This window comes from Chlorocebus sabaeus, chromosome 2, assembly GCF_047675955.1.
Source record: "Chlorocebus sabaeus isolate Y175 chromosome 2, mChlSab1.0.hap1, whole genome shotgun sequence".
Lineage (NCBI taxonomy): Eukaryota > Metazoa > Chordata > Mammalia > Primates > Cercopithecidae > Chlorocebus > Chlorocebus sabaeus.
Window position 1 is genome coordinate 66818410 of NC_132905.1, and position 19052 is coordinate 66837461.

Genomic DNA, 19052 nt, shown 5'->3' on the forward strand with positions numbered 1-19052 from the left:
GAGTTCAAGACCAGCCAGACCAACATGGAGAAACCTGGTCTCTACTAAAAATACAAAATTAGCCAGGCGTGGTGCTGCATGCCTGTAATCCCAGCTACTCTGGAGGCTGAGGCAGGAGAATCGCTTGAACCCGGGAGGTGGAGGTTGCAGTGAGCCAAGATTGTTCCATTGCACTCCAGCTTGGGCAACAAGAGCGAAAACTCTGTCTCAAGGAAAAAAAAAAAAAAAAAAAGTAGTAGCTGTGCCTGGTGGTGCACAGCTGTAGTCCCAGCTACCCAGGAGGCTGAGACCAGAGGATCTCTTGAGTGACATATGCCTTTAATCCCAGTTATTTGGGAGGCTGAGGCAGGAGAATCGCTTGAACCTGGCAAGCAGAGGTTGCAGTGAGCCAAGATCACACAACTGCACTCTGGCCTGGGGAACAGAGCAAAACTCTGCCTCAAAAAAAAAAAAAAAAAAAAAAAATAGGTTTTAGTCCAAGGGCCATGGGAGTCTTTGAAAGGAGCTGAACAGCAGTCATCTGAGTGAGAGAGTGGGGACTCGGCCCGGGGCAGGGCTGTGGAGGTGGAGTGGAGGAACTCCGGGGAGATGTGGAAGGGAGACTCATTTTTAAAGTATGTGCTGCTGAATGGGATGCAGGGGAAGCGAAAGAGGAGTCAAGGGTACTTTCTGGTTTCTGACCTGAACAAGCAGGAGGGTGATGTTGTCATGAGTAGAATCGGGGCAGACTGTGGGCGGAGCAGGTCAGGGCGGGTAAGAGATCCAATGTTCTATCTTGGACCTGTCAGACATCCAGGGCAAGATGTCAAGGAGGCAGTTAGAGATCCGAGTCTGGCATCTGAGACAGAGATTGGGTGGAAGATGTAAATTCAGGAGTTGTCAGATAGGTGGTGTTTAAAGCCACGCATCAGGATGAGATCAGCAGGGGAGAGGGTGTGTTAGAGCAAGGCCAAGAGCACCCGGGTCCTCTAGCATTTAGATGTCAGAGGAGAGAAGTCAGCAAGAACTGGAGCAGGTATGAGAGATGTGGGTTGAGCACGGGAAGGGTGCCCAGAGATTCAGCCATGGTACAAGACAGCCAGCCACTGTCTACCTTCACCCCACCCCAGGAAGCAGCAAGGCCCTGGAGGCCCCCAGAGAATCCATCCTTCCCCTTCCACACATCATCCCTTCAGAGGTCTAAGGCAGAGAATGTGTCCTACATGGACTGCTATGTGCACCCCCAGAATGTTCGGCCATTCCACCTCACTTCATTTCTAAGCCTTCATCATCCAACTCAGCATTGAGCAGGACTACCCCTCCCTTCACTTAGACTCTCTACCTCTGTTCATGCAACCTTAGACAGAAGCAGGCTTTCTGGTAGTAGCAAATATGCAAGATATGAGTGGGGAATTGTAAGGGATCTGGGCTGGTTAAAGGGAAGGGCTGTGAAGAAAGGAAATGGGATTGGTAATGTCTGAAAAAGGGTTTAGGGTTAGATCAGTGAGGGACTTGATTGCCACACCAAGCAGTTTGGACTGAGGTGGGAAGAAGGATTCACAGAAGGTTCTGGCTTAAGGGAATGATGCAGTGAGGTGAGTTTTGTGTCAGAAAGAGCCATGCTGGGTTCTGTTCCTGGCCTTATCCCTAATTAGCTCTCCCATGCTCACAGGCCCACTCTGGCACCACGATGAGGTGAGGTAGGGCTGGGAGGTCCCACTCTGGCATGTGGGGGTGGTGGCTGCAGACACAGAGGCACCATGGAGCAGGGAGGTTCCCAGGGAGGCAGCAGCTTTGCTGGGCCCTCCGAGTTTCCATGAAGGCAATGAGGCTTATATTAATGAGCAGTAATTATGGGCACCCGGATGAGCCTAAGTATAACTCATTGAAAAAGGCAGCTCGAGGCAGCCAGCTGCTTCCCCCTGAAAGGTCAAGGCCTATCTATTTTAAGACCTCCCCAAGGTGAGGATCCTGCCACCATGGGTGTTGGGTGGCTGAGGGCCTGGCACCCAGTGGGCCAGGAACCCTGAACAAGGGAGCTCAGACGAGTCAGGGTGACCAGATGCTCAGACCGTCCTCATTCAAACCCCCCATTGCCTAGAGGAGGAAACTGAGGCACAGAAGGAGGAAGCGACCAGTTCAAGGTCATAGCAAATAAATAGCAGGGTTTGAATTTAAATCCAAGGGGTCAGGCGCAGTGCCTGTAATCCCAGCACTTTGGGAGGCTGAGGCAGGTGGATCACTTGAGGTCAGGAGATCAAGACCAGCCTGGCCAACGGTGAAACCCCATCTTTACCAAAAATACAAAAATTAGCCAGGCATGGTGGCAGGCACCTGTAATCCCAGCTATTTGGGAGGCTGAGGCAGGAGAATTGCTTGAACTCGGGGGGCAGAGGTTGCAGTGAGCCAAGATCACACTACTGAACTCCAGCCTGGGTGACAAAACAAGACTCTGTCTCAAAAAAAAAAAAAAAAAAAAAGATAGTATTTCAATACAGGTCCAACTACACGCAGTTTCCACCATGCTGTGCAGCATTCCTTACTTGGAAGCTTTGACCTGTCCCCAAGAAGCATAGTCCAGTGAGGTGAGGAGGGGAACGGAGTGTGACTGATACTGATTGGGCATCGAAATGCCAGAGGCTTTCCATATGACATCACAGTTCAACCTTATTATAATTTTTAAAAGTAAGGATCATGGCCAGGCGCAGTGGCTCACGCCTGTAATCCCAGCACTTTGGGAGGCCGAGGCGGGCGGATCATCTGAGGTCAGGAGTTCGAGACCAGCCTGGCCAACATGGGGAAACTCTGTCTCTACTAAAAATACAAAAATTAGCTGGACATGGTGGCGCTTACCTGTAATCCCAGCTACTCGGGAGGCTGAGGCAGGGAGAATTGCTTGAACCCGGGAGGCAGAAGTTGCAGTGAGCCGAGATCATGCCACTGTACTCCAGCCTGAGTGACAGAGTGAGACTCTGTCTCAAAAAAAAAAAAAAAAAAAAAAAAAGATCATTATCCCCATGTTATAGAAGAGCAAACTGAGGCTCAGGAGGAATGACTGAATCACGAAGTGTCCTGCAGTGAGGAGGGGAAGGAGTAGAATCCAGTTCTGTCCTATCTTAGGTTAGCTTCCCAGGAAACAGACTCAGGTTTGCTGCAGAAGTTTCCTGGGAAATCATTTCGGAACACCTGTGACAGGTGAAGGGGACAGGATTGGGCAGAGGGAAGAGTCGAACCTTGACACAGCACAACAGAGGCCTCAGTGAATCCCATAGGGAGCTCTGGAACTGGGATGGCCCTTTAGGGTTGTTCTGAATTGGGGCAAGGGAGCCACACCTTGGTACCCAAACACTGACCAGTTATTGGATGCAGGGTGTCCCTGGGAAGGAGTGTAAGGACAGACTGTGGGTGGAGCAGGTCAGGGTGGGTGGGAGAATGAGTGCTGTATCTTGGACCTGTCAGACTTCCAGGGCGAGATGTCAAGGAGGCAGTTAGAGATCCAAGTCTGGCATCTTGGGTGAGGCACCTCCCTATGGCTGAGAGCAGCTCCTAGTGGGAACTTGGCTGTAAATTGTCAGCAGCCAATGCTCTTGGCAGCTGGGGTCGTGAGTGCCTCAGTGCAGGGGGGTCCTGGGTAGCCATCACAGCATCCACTGTACATCCATCTCCAGAGCCATTCTCATTCCTCTGCCCCCAGATGAGAACTAGCCCCTGCTCTCAGGAAAGTTACGGGCACATGGACTCCTGTTTTTTTGTTTGTTTTGTTTTGTTTTTCTGTTTTTGTTTTTGTTTTTTTTTTTTTGAGAGAGTCTTGCTTTGTCACTCAGGCTGGAGTGCAGTGGCACAATCTCAGCTCACTGCAGCCTCCACCTCCCAGATTCAAACGATTCTCCTGCCTCTGCCTCCCAAGTGGTTGGGATTACAGGTGCAAGCCACCACGTATGGCTAACTGTTGTATTTTTAGTAGAGATGGGGTTTTGCCATATTGGCCAGGGTAGTCTCGAACTCCTGACCTCAAGTAATCCACCCGCCTCAGCCTCCCAAAGTGCTGGGATTACAGGCGTGAGCCACCATGCCTGGCCTTACATTCCTTTTCTTTATGGCACTCACAGGCCAGGGGATGCTGGAGGAAGGGAGGCCATTAGTGCTAATGAGGAAGGAAAGAGTGAGTAAGTGGCCAGTCCTGGAAGAGGAGAAAAACACTACTGAAACCCCACAGGGACAGAATGGGAGAAAATATTTACAAACCATATATCTGCTAAGGGTTCAATATCTAGAGTATATATAAAGAATTCCTAGAGCTTAACAACAAAAATGACAAACAACCCAATTATAAAATGGGCAAAGGACTTAAATAGACATTTCTCCAAAGAAGATATACAAACAGCCAATAAGCACATGAAAAGATGCTCAACATCGTTAGTCATTGGGAAAATGCAAATCAAAGCCACAATGAGATACCAGTTCACACCTACTAGGATGACTATAATTTTTTTAAAAAGGAAATAAGTTCTGGCAAGATCTGGGAAAACTGGAACCCCTGTACATCGCTGGTGGGAACGTCACATGGTGCAGCTGCTATGGAAAACAGTTTGGTGGTTCTGCAAAAAGTTAAACATAGAGGCCGGGCACAGTGGCTCACGCCTGTAATCCCAGCACTTTGGGAGGCCGAGGCGGGCGGATGACGAGGTCAGGCGTTCAAGAACAGCCTGGCCAAATGGCGAAACCACGTCTCTACTAAAAAGATAAAAAATAGCCGGGTGCAGTGATGGGCACCTGTAATCCCAGCTACTCGGGTTGCTGAGGCAGAAGAATGGCTTGAACCCAGGAGGCGGAGGTTGCAGTGAGCCAAGATCATGCCTTTGCACTCCAGCCTGAGCGACAAGAGCAAGACTCCATCTCAAAAAAAAAAAAAAAAAAAAAGTTAAACATAGAATTACTATGTTATCCAGCAATTCCACTTGGATATTAACCCAAAAGAATTGAAAAGAATTGAAAACAGAGACTGAAACAGATACTTGGATGCCATTGTTTGTAGCAATATTATTCATAATAGCCAAAAAGTAGAAATAACCGAAGTGTCCAGCCGTAAAACGGAATGAAGTTCTGACACACGCTACAACATGGGTGAACTTAGAAAACAAACATTATGCTACATGAAATAGGTCAGACACAAAATGACAAATGTTATATGATTCCACATATTGGGAATATTTAGCATAGGCAAATTCAGAGAGACAGAAAGTAGGTTATATATTACCAGGGGCCGCCAGACATGGGGCTCACGCCTGTAATCCCAGCACTTTGGGAGGCCGAGGCAGGCATTTCACTTGAAGCCAAGAGTTTGAGACCAGCCTGGCCAACATGGTGAAACGCATTTTCTACTAAAAATACAAAAATTAGCTGGGTATGGTGGCATGCGCTTCTAATCCCAGCTACTTGGGAGGCTGAGGCATGAGAATCGCTTGAACCCAGGAGGCAGAGGTTGCAGTGAGCCAAGAGCACCACTGCACTCCAGCCTGGGTGACAGAGTGAGACTCTGAGACTCTGTCTCAAAAAAAATAAAGAAAAGAAAAGAAAAGAAATTACCAGGGGCTAGGAGAAGGAGGAGAAAAGAAGTTTTTGCTTAATGAGTACAGAGTTTCTGTTTGGGGTGATGGAAAGGTTTTGGAAATAGATAGTGGTGATGGTTACACAACATGGTGAGTATCCATAATGCCACTAAATTGCACACTTAAAGATGGTTCAAATGACAAATTTTATGTTACATGTATTTTACTACAATAAAAGTAAAACCTATGGGAAATAGGAAAATTTATAGATACAGATGGTATCTATGGACTATGGTTGTCAGAAGCTGGGAAGAGCGGAAAATAGGGAATGACTGCTTATTGAAGATGGGGTTTGCTTTTGGGGTTATGAAAATGTTTCAGGGCTGGGCATGGTGACTAACACCTGTAATCGCAACACTGTGGGAGGCTGAGGCAGGAGCATTGCTTGAGCCCAGACCAGCCTGGGCAACATAGTGAGACTCCTGTCTGTACCAAAAAAAAAAAAAAGTTTTTTCTAATTAGCTGGGCATGTACCTGTTGTCTCAGCTACTCAAGAAGCTGAGGTGGGAGGACACTTGAGCCCAGGAGGTCAAAGCTGTGGTGAGCCATGATCACACCACTGCACTCCAGCCTCGGCAACAGAACGAGACCCTGTCTCGAAAGAAAGAGACTGGGTGCAGTGGCTCATGCCTGTAATCCCAACACTTTGGGAGGCCGAGGCGGGTGGATCATGAAGTCAGGAGTTAGAGACCAGCCTGGCCAACATACTGAAACCCCATCTCTACTAAAAAATACAAAAATTAGCTGGATGTGGTGGCATGAACCTGTAGTCCCAGCTACTCGGGAGGCTGAGGCAGGAGAATTGGTTGAACCCAGGAGGCAGAGGTTGCAGTGAACTGAGACCATGCCATTGCACTCCAACCTGGGTGACAGAGTGAGACTCCATCAAAAGAAAGGAGAGAGACAGAGGAAAGGAAAGGAAAGGAAAGGAAAGGAGAAAGGAAAGGAGAAAGGAAAAAGGAGAAACGAAAGGAGAAACGAAAGGAGAAAAGAAAGGAAATATTTCAGAACTAGATGGAGGTAGTGATTACACAGCATTGTGAATTTACTAAATGTCACTAAATTGTACACTTTAAAATGACTAATTTTATGTTTCATTAATTTCTCCTCAATTTTTTTTAAAAAAAGACAAAAGGGCCGGGAGCAGTGGCTCACGCCTGTAATCCCAGCACTTTGGGAAGCCGAGGCAGGCAGATCACGAGGTCAGGAGATCGAGACCATCCTGGCTAACATGGTGAAACCCTGTCTCTACTAAAAGTAAAAAAAATTAGCCAGGCATGGTGGCAGGTGCCTGTAGTCCCAGCTACTTGGGAGGCTGAGGCAGGAGAATGGCGTGAACCCAGGAGGCGGAGCTTGCAGTGAGCCAAGATCGCGCCACTGCACTCCAGCCTGGGCAATACAGCGAGACTCTGTCTCAAAAAAAAAAGGACAAAAGGATGGGCACGGTGGCTTACACCTGTTATCCCAGCATTTTGGGAGGCCAAGGTGGGTGGATCACAGGAAGTCAGGAGTTCGAGACCAGCCTGGTCAACATGGTGAAAACCTGTCGCTACTACAAATACAAAAATTAGCAGGGCGTGGTGTTGCATGCCTGTAATCCCAGCTACTAGGAAGGCTGAGGCACGAGAATCACTGGAACCCAGGAGGCAGAGGTTGCAGTGAGCTGAGACTGCCCCATTGCACTCCAGCCTGGGTGACAAGAGCGAGACACTGTGTCAAAAAATAAAAATAAGGCCAGGCGCGGTGGCTCACGCCTGTAATCTCAGCACTTTGGGAGGCCAAGGCGGGTGGATCACGAGGTCAGGAGATCGAGACCATCCTGGCTAAGACGGTGAAACCCTGTCTCTACTAAAAATACAAAAAATTAGCTGGGCATGGTGGCGGGTGCCTGTAGTCCCAGCTACTCGGGAGGCTGAGGCAGGAGAATGGCGTGAACCTAGGAGGCAGAGCTTGCAGTGAGCCAAGATCGTGCCACTGCACCCAGCCTGGGCGACAGAGCGAGACTCCATCTCAAAAAATATAATAAAGTAAATTTAAAAATAAGGGAAAAAATTGGAAAAATAAAATCCATTATATGCAGCTAATAGGTACTCAGGAAAATATATAGCTTTTCTGTGACACATTTATTAGAGTATAAGGAGATCAGAAAACAAATGAACTAAACTTACAACTCAAAAAGATGGAAAAAGTTTTAGAATAAGAGAATGTGCTGAACCCAGCTTTAGCAGGGATGAGGGAGGGAGGCACCTTCCAAGGGGAGGGTTGAACCTCTAGGACTGTACTGTCAACCTGGCAGTCACTTGCCACATGTGCTATTTAAATTAATTAAACTTTTTTTTTTGAGACGGAGTCTTGCTCTGTTGCCAGGCTGGATTTGCAGTGGTGCGATCTTGGCACACTGCAACCTCTGCCTCCTGGGTTCAAGCCATTCTCCTGCCTCAGCCTCCCAAGTAGCTGGGACTACAGACGCCCACCACCACGCCCAGCTAAATTTTTTGTATTTTTAGTAGAGAAGGAGTTTCACCATGTTGGCCAGGATGGTCTCGATCTCTTGACCTTGTGATCTGCCCGCCTCGGCCTCCCAAAGTGCTGGGATTACAGGCGTGAGCCACCACGCCTGGCCTAAACTTTTTAAAATATTAAAAATTCAGTTTCCCAGTTGCACTAGTTGCATGTCAAGTGCCCTGTGGCCCAGTGGCTACCATATTGGACAGCACAGATCTAGGGGAAGATGGACAAGAAACTAGAAAACAAGTAAACATGTGAGAGTTTCCCAGAGCAGTGAGAGCTATGAAGAAGTCCTGAAGGGTGTGAGCTTGGCTAGCAGGTAGACAGCAAGAGATGGGGACAAGGCTGGAGAAGCTGGTGGAGACTGGGCCATGCCAGGCCAGATGGACATCCACTCTTTGCTGAGGCCGCGCCTGGTACTGTCCCATCCTCCTCACCCTCTGCCCCTCAGCTGGTGGATCCAGCCCCCACATTGTCTCCTTTCTTTGCACATCCTCCAGTTCAGCAGGGCCAGTGGGCTGGGTGGGGCCTGCATTAAGAGTCAAGAAGACCTGGGTTCCAGGCCTGGTTCTGTGTGACTTTGTGCTGTCTGATTCCCAGACTGGCGCACTTTGAATCATAGGATGTTCTAGTGGTCACAGTCTAAAACGGATTGCAGAGCTGCATTCTCTCTGGAAGCTCTAGGGGAGAATCCATCACTTTTTTTGAGACACAGTCTCACTTTGTTGCCCAGGCTGGTCTCAAACTCCTGGCCTCAAGCAATCCTCCTGCCTTGGCCTCCCAAAATGCTGGGATTACAGGTGTAAGCCACCGTGCCCAGCCACCTCTGCCGGCTTCTGAAGCCTGCCTGCATTCCTTGGCTCATGTCTCCACATCACTCTGATCTCTGCTTCTGTCAGCACATCTCCTCTGACTCTGACTTTCCTGCCTGTTTATTTATTTATGTATTTATTTTTGAGACAGAGTCTCACTCTGTTGCCCAGGATGGAGTGCAATGACACAGTCTTGGCTCACTGCAACCTCCACCTCCAGGTTCGAGTGATTTTCCTGTCTCAGCCTCCCAAGTAGCTGGGATTACAGGCGCACGCCACCACGCCCAGTAATTTTTGTATTTTTAGTAGAGACGGGGTTTCACTATGTTGGCCAGGCTGGTCTCAAACTCCTGACCTCAAGTGATCTGCCCCACTTTGGCCTCCAAAAGTGCTGGGATTACGTTTACGTAAAGGTGTGAGCCACCATGCCTGGCCCATGCCTGTTTCTTTTCTTTTCTTTTTTTTTTTTTTTTTTTTTTTTGAGACAGAGTCTCATTCTGTTACCCAGGCTGGAGTGCAGTGGCACGACCTCAGCTCACTGCAAACTCTGCCTGCTGGATTCAAGTGAATCTCCAGCAGCCTCAGCCTCCCAAGTAGCTGGCATTACAAGCACATGCCATCACACCCAGCTAAGTTTTTGTATTTTTAATAGAGACGGGGTTTCACTGTGTTGGCCAGGGTGGTCTCAAACTCCCAATCTCAAGTGATCCACCTACCTTGGCCTCTGAAAGTGCTGGGATTACAGGTGTGAGCCACCATGCCCAGCCCATGCCTGTTTCTTATAGGAACCGTGTGATTAGCTTGTGCCCATCAGGATAATTCATGATAGTCTCACCGTCTCAAGATCCTTAATCACATTTGCAAAATAACCACACCTGCCAAGTTCCTTTTGACAGGGTAGTGTGCATATTTGGGGACCATTATTCTGCCCTCCATGCTTGATGTCAGCCAGAGCTTTTGTGCTATGACCTGACCCAGCCCCTCCGAGAGCCCTCCCTCCACAACCCTTGTCCTCACTTGCTCTGCTCCAGCCACACTGACTCTTTGCCAATCCTCAGCACACCAGGCTCAGGCCAGACCAAGTCTTGGGACTCCCATGTACAGGGCCGGTGGGGGCTGGGGGCTTAGAAACCTCGCCAACTTTTCTGCTCCATGGTAGACAGGAAGACTGAGGCCCAGGCCCAGAAAAGGGAAGGGACTTACCTAAGTTTTGGACTAGTATTTCCAGGATGGCCCCATTTTACAGCAGGGGAAACTGAGGCACAGCAACTGCACCTAAGTTCCACCCTCTTGTGAGCCCTTGCCTTGTCCTGAGGATGTGCCCCCGTTATTGACTCTGAGAGCTCTATTCCAGGCTATCGTTGCTTCATCTCAATTGGAAATGATGGGCCTATGGGCTTGTTGGCCTCTTTGGTGTCTGAAGCCCTCGGCACCTGCCCAGCAGTCACACTTGGTAGACATTGGGTGAAGGGCAGAGCAGGTTTTTGCAGAGGGCTTACATTTGACATAGGAATTCCTCTGTTAAAGAGTTGGACGGTACTGCCCTCAGACCTGGATGAGATGGGCCTTGCCCTGGGTCCTGCTTTTTGGAAGGCCTCTCTAGCCAGGCACAGTGGCCCTCAGGTATAACCCCAGCACTTTGGGAGACCAAGGCTGGAGGATCGCTTGATCCCAGGAGGCCAAGGCTACAGTGAGCTGTGACCTTGTCACAAAAAAAAAAAAAAAAAAAAAAAGCCAGTCATGGTGGCTCACGCCTGTAATCTTAGCACTTTGGGAGGCCAAGGCGGGCAGATCACTTGAGGTCAGGAGTTCGAGACCAGCCTGGTCAACATGGTGAAACCTTGTCTCTACTAAAAATACAAAAATTAGCCATGCATGGTGGTGTGCGCCTGTAATCCCAGCTACTGGGCAGGCTGAGGCAGGAGAATCACTTGAACCTGGGAGACGGAGGTTGCAGTGAGCCGAGATCGCACCACTACACTCCAGCCTGGGTAACAGAGTGACTCTGTCTCTAAAAAAAAAGAAAACAAAAAAATCCTCTCTGGCCCTCTAAAAGCCTGTGTTTTTCCCCATAAGGCAAGGAGAGTTCAGGAGTCCTGGGGACATGCCCACCAGCAGACTGTATTCCCCCATAGACCACCCTGGATACTGGGCACCCTGGGATTCCCTGCTAAAATGACCTAAGCCTGCCTCCAGGGCCAGCACAGGGTCCTCCCATGGGAGGTGGACCCTGCCACAGGGACCATCCCGGGGCTCCAGGATGACTGTTTGGGGGCCTGTGAACAGAGCTAGGAGATGTGGGCTGGGGTATTTGCATCCATGTGGCCCCTCGGGGTGAGGGACAGAGTCAGAAACGGAAAGAGAGTGGAGGATGGGCAGCCCACCACTCATATTCCATCATGGAATTCAGAGGAGACCCAGAACTCTGAGTCGGAGCCTGGCTTTCCAGGTTGTTTTGAAGATACAGTCCTCAAGCTAGAAGAATGGAAGATGTTGTGTTTGTCTGATAGTCGGTAGCTTGAGTTGTAACTTTTATTTACACAGAGTACGTGGGCCTCAGTGTGTACTCCTGTCCTCAGGCCCACAACATGGAGGACTGGCTTCAGAGATCCTCCCAGCCTGGCGATCTGGATCTGACCTTCCTGGCACCCCTCCCCCAAATCCAGCTGATCAGCTGACTGCTTTCTGTCTTCTCTCCCCAGGATAGCTGCCGCCCGGGAGAGGCGACCCGGGCGCCCTGCTAGGGTGACGGCCCCTGCCCTCGGCCCGGGATCATGAAAGGCCTCGGTGACAGCCGCCCCCGCCACCTCTCCGACAGCCTAGACCCACCCCACGAGCCCCTGTTTGCAGGGACCGACCGCAACCCCTACCTGCTGTCGCCCACGGAGGCCTTCGCCCGCGAGGCCCGCTTCCCCGGGCAGAACACCCTGCCGGGGGATGGCCTCTTTCCCCTCAACAACCAGCTGCCCCCGCCCAGCAGCACCTTTCCCCGAATCCACTACAACTCCCACTTTGAGGTGCCAGAGGAGAGCCCCTTCCCCAGCCATGCTCAGGCCACCAAGATCAACCGGCTGCCTGCCAACCTCCTGGACCAGTTTGAGAAGCAGCTGCCCATCCATCGTGATGGCTTCAGCACCCTCCAGTTCCCCCGTGGTGAGGCCAAGGCCCGTGGTGAGAGCCCTGGCCGCATCCGCCACCTGGTCCACTCAGTCCAGCGGCTTTTCTTCACCAAGGCACCCTCACTGGAGGGCACAGCGGGCAAGGTCGGTGGCAATGGCAGCAAGAAGGGTGGCATGGAGGACGGCAAGGGCCGGAGGGCCAAAAGCAAGGAGCGGGCCAAGGCTGGGGAGCCCAAACGGCGCAGCCGCTCCAACATCTCAGGCTGGTGGAGCTCCGATGACAACTTGGACGGCGAGGCCGGCGCCTTCCGCAGCAGTGGCCCAGCCTCCGGGCTGATGACACTAGGCCGCCAGGCAGAACGCAGCCAGCCACGCTACTTCATGCACGCCTACAACACCATCAGTGGGCACATGCTCAAAGCCACCAAGAACAACACTACCGAGCTGACCGCCCCACCGCCCCCGCCCGCACCCCCAGCCACCTGCCCCAGCCTTGGGGTGGGCACTGACACCAACTACGTCAAACGAGGCTCCTGGTCCACTCTGACACTCAGCCACGCCCACGAGGTCTGCCAGAAGACCTCGGCCACCTTGGATAAGAGCCTGCTCAAGTCCAAATCCTGCCACCAGGGTCTAGCCTACCATTACCTGCAGGTGGGTCTCTGCCAGGGTCAGGGGTGGGGTGAGGGCTCTGGGGACGACACCAGTTTTGAGGCCTAGCTGTACCACAGATTCACTTGGCAAGTCACTTCATTCTGGGCCTCTGTGGCTCAACTATAAAATGGGTGGCCCAGTGGTACCTGCTAATCAGGGAGTCCTTCCACTGGTCACGCTCTCAACAGAGATTAATTAGGGCCTTTCTGAGCCCAGCCCTGAGCAGGGACTAAAATATGTTTTAGTAAAATATTTACTAAAATATGTCCCTTCCCAGAAGACAAATCTGGAAGTTGTGCCATCCCAACCCCCTCATAGAACCAATTGCATGACCTTCTAATTGCCAGCCTCTGCCTGCCATCCCTATCAGACTGACAGCTGTTTGAGGACAGGGATCACATCTGATGCAGCCATGTCTCCCCAAGGCCCAGGACGGGGTCTGGCATGCAGGAAGTGCTCAGGAAATGTAAGTGAGGGAGGGGTAGATGGACAGATGGACAGTTAAATGAACAGAGTCAGAAATAAAGAAGACACAGTCCCAAAGATTAGGATACTGGGAAAGACATGAACGGTCATGTCAGTGTCAGCAGAGTGTCATGGGGATCAGTACCGAGAACTGCAGGGACCCAGGGGGTCCTAACCCAGCTTGGGGGAATAGCCGCCTTCTTTCAAATGCTCACACTGATTCAGGCACTTGCTGTGCACCAAGGCCACATGGCTTGAAAGTGGCAGAAGGCTGAGACATCACTGTGGCTGCACATTTCCAAGTGGCTCTCAAGGCAGGTAGAGCAAGGGGCTGTGAACTGAATGGCTCCCCAGGGCAAAACCAGGCTGTGGGTGGAAATTACAGAAAGCAGATTTTAGGTGGAAGGAGGCGCTTCTGTAGGTAGTGAGCGCCTCATCTCAGGGGGAATGCAAGTGCAGGCCTGGCCAGCCCTTGGGAACGCTAATGAGTCTTTTGTGTTTTTTTAGACAGTTTCGTTTTTGTTGCCCAGGCTGGAATGCAGTGGCGCCATCTGAGCTCACTGCAATCTCCGCCTCCCAGGTTCAAGCAATTCTCCTGCCTCAGCCTCTCAAGTAGCTGGGATTACAAGCACCCACCACCATGCCTGGTTAATTTTTTGTATGTTTAATAGAAACGGGATTTCATCATGTTGGCCAGGCTGGTTTTGAACTCCTAACCTGCAGTCTGCCTCAGACTCCCAAAGTGCAGGGATTACAGGACTGAGCCACTGCGCCCAGGCTTTTTTTTTTTTTTATTTTTCCGAGATGGAGTTTCAAACTTGTCACCCAGTCTGGAGTACAATGGCACAATCCTGGCTCACTGCAACCTCCGCCTCCCGGGTTCCAGTGATTCTCCTTCCTCAGCCTCCCGAGTAGCTGGGATTATAGGTGCGAGCCACCATGCCTGGCCAATTTGTATTTTTAGTGGAGATGGGGTTTCATCATGTTGGCCAGGCTGGTCTCGAATTCCTGACCTCAGGTGAGGACCTGCCTCAGCCTCCCAAAGTGCTGGGATTACAGATGTGAGCCACCATGCCCAGCCATGAGATGCATTTTGAACGAGATGATCTTTGGGGTCTAACAAAGCCCTGACTTCTTATCATCTTGTATGAAATACCAGAAACAGTGAGACATTTTCTTTTTCAATAGGAGGAAACTGAAATCCAGGCAGTATTTGATATATTTAGGGCTCTTGTGGTTCTGAAACTGCTTCCTTGGTTTAGAAGCATTAGGGAGGGTGATGTGTGACCGGGCTTCCTCTCAAAATGGTATGGTTGGGTCTGATCATGTAACAATGCCGCAGAAACACCATGAGAGGGTGGCCCTGTGGGCCCTGGAGTCTGTGCTGCCTGCTTGGGTGACAGGAGGTGAGTGGGTGGCTTAGCAACAGTTTTTGAGCAGTGATATACAAGGCCACATTCCCAAGGGACACTGGGGATAGTGGGGCTGGACTAGCAAGTGGCTTGTAGGCAGAATGCACTGGTCCTAGGCTGGGCAGTCTGCTGAGGGTTTATGGGAAGGCTGGGTGGGGCAGGAGTGGGAGTCCTAGACGTTACCTTTCCTTTGTGGAAAGTGGGCCTCTGGCATGGAGGGCATGGAGAAGGGTGCCATACCTGTGTGGGCATGGCCCTTGGGCAGTGTGCGTATGTGTATGTGATAGAGAGTGGGCATGCCATGTACACTCAATATGTGGGCTTGGACATCTGTGGTGACATGTGTAGCCTGGTGAGGGGTACGCTGTGTGCATGTGGAGGCGGGAACAATGCAAGGTAGATACACGTTGTGTGTCCACAGTGCAGTAGTTGCTGGTGCAAATGTCCAGAGGGAGGGTAGTGGGAAGGTGAGTGTGCTCTGTGTATATGTTGCATACTTGTGGAGGGGTTGCCGTGACGAAGTGGCTGCTGGTGTGTGTCCTTGGTGAGGTGTGTGGTACACTGGGGGTAGTCACTGAGGGGCATGGGGCGTATGCTTGTTCTGTACATATTGAGATATGTGTATAGGATGAGGCATGTTCACTCTGTGCACAGGCTGTGAGTGCTGAGATGTGTGCATTTTTCATTACACAGTGGCCATCCACTGTGTTTCCGTAACAGTGTAAATGAAATGGCCAGGAATGTAGCCTGTGTGCACTGCCCTGGGGCAGCCAGCAGAGCCTGGCCTCAGAAGGACAGGGGAGGTCCCCTCGGTTGGTTACTGCCACCATAACCACGGGGGACTGGGGGACCAGGGCTGCCCTCACAGCCGTGACCTCACCTGCCCTATCACAGCCCCATTCCGTGGACAGATTCCCTGAAGTTCAGATGGGAAAACAGCCCTTTTTCCAGCTCACCATGTGGCTACCTGAACCGGGGAAGCACTCTGCTCTCTGTACCTCAGTTTTCCCGCCTTGGGACAGAGAATATCCATTGACTCTGGGACCCCATACCCTCTCCATGCTGATGTGCCAGGGTCCTCTGATTCCCCATTCTAGGCTCAGGTTCTGGATCCAGGTCTAGGGCCTCTTTCTGCAAGGGCCTTGCGTCCCTCAGGCCTGGTGTTCTCATCTGTGCGGTGGGATCATAAGCATCCCCTGAGACAGCCAGAGTGAAGTGACTGTGGGGCCAAGCAGAGATGGCTGCAGTGGAGGCCACCGTGACCACAGGGCCTAGGGCATTGCTTCTGGGGCAAACCCAGCCTGGGATCCATGGAGAAATCCGAGGCTGGAGAGACTCTGGAACCCGGGTATTCCTCCCAGCCCAGGGCTCTGCTCTGCTGCCCCTTGGTTTCAAAAGCGGGAAACCCAGCACGTGAGCCCGAACTCTGCAGGGAACGAGGGAGCTTCAGGTCCCAGAGATGGGGGTTCTCGCCATCTGCTCATTTTCTGCGGTGGCCCCACTGAGTCCTGTGCCCCATCCCCAGGTACCCGGCGGCGGCGGCGAGTGGAGCACGACGCTGCTGTCCCCACGCGAGACGGATGCCGCGGCCGAGGGCCCCATCCCGTGCCGGCGCATGCGCAGCGGCAGCTACATCAAGGCCATGGGCGACGAGGACAGCGACGAGTCCGGCGGCAGCCCCAAGCCCTCACCCAAGACCGCGGCGCGGCGCCAGAGCTATCTGAGGGCCACGCAGCAGTCGCTGGGAGAGCAGAGCAACCCCCGCAGGTAGGCGCGCAGCTCCACCCCTAGGGTCCCGCCCACAGGCAAGCCCCGCCCACTACGAGTCCTGATCCCTGGGAGGACTCTTCTATTAAAATAAGCCCCGCCCGCGTGGTAGCCCCGCCCACTTATGAGTCCTGCTCCCTGAGAGAACCCCCTCATTAAAATAAGGCCCGCCCGGCCCGCTGGCTCACGCCTGTAATCCCAGAACTTTGGGAGGTCGAGGCGGGTGGATCACTTGAGGTCAAGAGTTGGCCAACATGGGGAAACCCCGTCTCTACTAAAAATACAAAAATTAGCTGGGCTGGCGGCAGGCGCCTGTAATCCCAGATACTTGGGAGACTGAGGTAGGAGAATCGCTTAAACCCGGGAGGCGGAGGTTGCAGTGAGCCGAGATCTGGCCACTGCACTCCAGCCTGGGCGACAGAGCGAGACTCCGTCTCAAAAAAAAAAAAAAAAAAAGAAAGAAAGAAAAAGAAAAGCCCCGCCCGCGTGGAAGCCCCTCCCAGAGGCTTTTCTCTCTCCTTCGGGTGAGCCCCGCCCACTTGTGAGCCCTCCCGGGGAAAACCTCTTTCGGTAAGTACAAGTCCCGCTCACCCGCAAGCCTCCTCCCCTAGGTGAACCCCTCATAGGTATGCCCCACCCCAGGAGCCTCGCCTTTCTCCCATTCGGTTGTCCCCTGGAGATCCCAGCCCACAGATGAATCCTGTCCCTCAGCTTCAGATCCAGGTGAACTCGCTGCTATAATGATCCAGGCCCCCTAAGTGAACCCGCGGTCAGGTTAGCTCCCTCCATGAGATCCTCAGGTTGGCCCTGCATTCTGATTAATTGACCTCGAAGAGCCCCGCCAATTAGAGAACCACCCCTTGAGCCCCACTCACAGTTCAGCCCTGACCACAGGTGAGCCGCATCCTTTGGTAAACCCCAATAATGAAAGCCACTCTCGGGTGATAGGTCCAGGTAAACCCCTCCTACAGGAGCCACTTCCCCAGGTAAGTTCCACTCCCACAGGGGAACTGTCCCACGGGATTTTGGTCTTCAGGTTAGGAGAGCCTGCCCTAAGTGAGTGCATCACCTGTAACAGCACTGCCTAGGGAAGGCCAGAGCGCGCTCTACCTTTGCCCCTGTAACTGATCCCTGTGGGGAGCTCCAAGATGGGGGAGGGAGGTGAATCCAGAGGTCAAAGAGTGATAGACAGGCTTTTCCTGTCCCAGTGCCTGCCTGGAATTCACCAGCCAAGCCCCATCCTGTTGCTGTAAGGCTTGGCGGAGTTAGGGGAACAAGCTTCTCCCTAGATCTTCAACTATGGGAGACAGGAGCCAAGGCTTCATGGAGGAGGTGGCCTGGGAAGACTGAGACAGAGGGAAAAGACACAGGTCAGGTGACACTGGTCCCTAGGCAGGAAGACGGCAGTGTTCTTGGAGTAGCCAGGAGTCTAGTTGACTGGGCAGAAGACAGAGAATGGCCTCCAGGATGGAATTCAGGACACCACCAGACAATTCCAGGTCTGCCCCTCTCTTAACCTTAGTTTCTCCATCTTTTTTGTGGGGGAAGTGGGGAACAGGGTCTCGCTATGTCGCCCAGGTTGGAGTGCAATAGTGCAATCATGGCTCACTGCAACCTCGACCTCCTGCACTCAAGTGATCCTCCTACCTCAGCATCCTGAGTAGCTGGGAGTACAGTCATGGGCCACCATGCCCAGCTAATTTTTTAAAAGAAGTTTTTGTGACTGGGCACAGTGGCTTACGCTTGTAATCCCTGCACTTTGGGAGGCCAAGGCAGGCAGATCACTTGAGATCAGGAGTTCGACACCAGCCTGGTCAACATGGCGAAACCGCATCTCTACTAAAAATATAAAAATTAGCAGGTCATGGTGGTGCACGCCTGTAATCCCAGCTACTAGGGAGGCTGAGGCATGAAAATCACTTGAACCCAGGAGGCAGAGCTTGCAGGGAGCTGAGATCATGCCACTGCACTCCAGCCTGGGTGATAGAGTGAGACTGTCTCAAAAAAAAAAGAAAAAAATATATATATATACATGTATATATTGCTCTCCCCTTGCTTATCACCCCCCGCACTGCCCAGGCTGGCAGTGACTTCTGTTTTTCCCTCTGCCACTGGATGACCTTGGCCAGTCTTTTTCCCTCTGGGCCTCAGTTTCCCAGGCCTCACTATGTTGCCCAGAGTGGTGGTGAACTCCTCAGCTCAAGTGACTCTTCTGCTTTGGCCTCCCAAAGTGCTGGGATTATAGGTGTGAGCCCCCACCCCTGCTCAGTTTCCCCATCTTTTTTTTTTTTTTTTTGGAGACAGAGTCTTACTCTGTTGCCCAGGCTGGAGTACAATGGCACAAACTTGGCTCACTACAACCTCCACCTCCCGGGTTCAAGCAATTCTCCTGCCTCAGCCTCCCGAGTAGCTGGGATTACAGGCGCACGTCATCATGCCCAGCTAATTTTTGTATTTTAGTAGAGATGGGGTTTCACCATGTTGTCCAGGCTGGTCTCGAACTCCTGACCTCAGGTGATCCACTTGCCTCGGCCTCCCAAAGTGCTAGGGTTACAGCCATGCCCGGCCCAGTTTCCCCATCTTTAAGTGAAGGGGCTGAGCTGTAGGATCGCTAAGATCCCTTCTAGTACTGAGATCCCACTAGGATATCTATGAGTGACCAGTGGGCAGTAAGGTGGGAGAGGCAGGAAGCGTGGGGCTTAGGCCTAGACTCAAGGGAAGCAATAA

General features: G+C 51.8%; 1 protein-coding gene across 3 annotated transcripts in view; it reads left to right on the forward strand.

Annotated features, from left to right (window-relative positions):
* Positions 1-19052, forward strand: part of DLGAP4 (DLG associated protein 4) — a 230765-nt gene that overhangs the window by 118324 nt on the left and 93389 nt on the right. For all 3 annotated transcript variants that reach the window (XM_007964068.3, XM_007964089.3, XM_073009472.1), the window contains 2 exons: positions 11611-12681; positions 16084-16325. In XM_007964068.3, coding sequence (XP_007962259.2) covers positions 11683-12681; positions 16084-16325 — 1241 coding nt within the window. In that variant the 5' untranslated portion in view covers positions 11611-11682. The remainder of the gene's footprint in view (positions 1-11610; positions 12682-16083; positions 16326-19052) is intronic.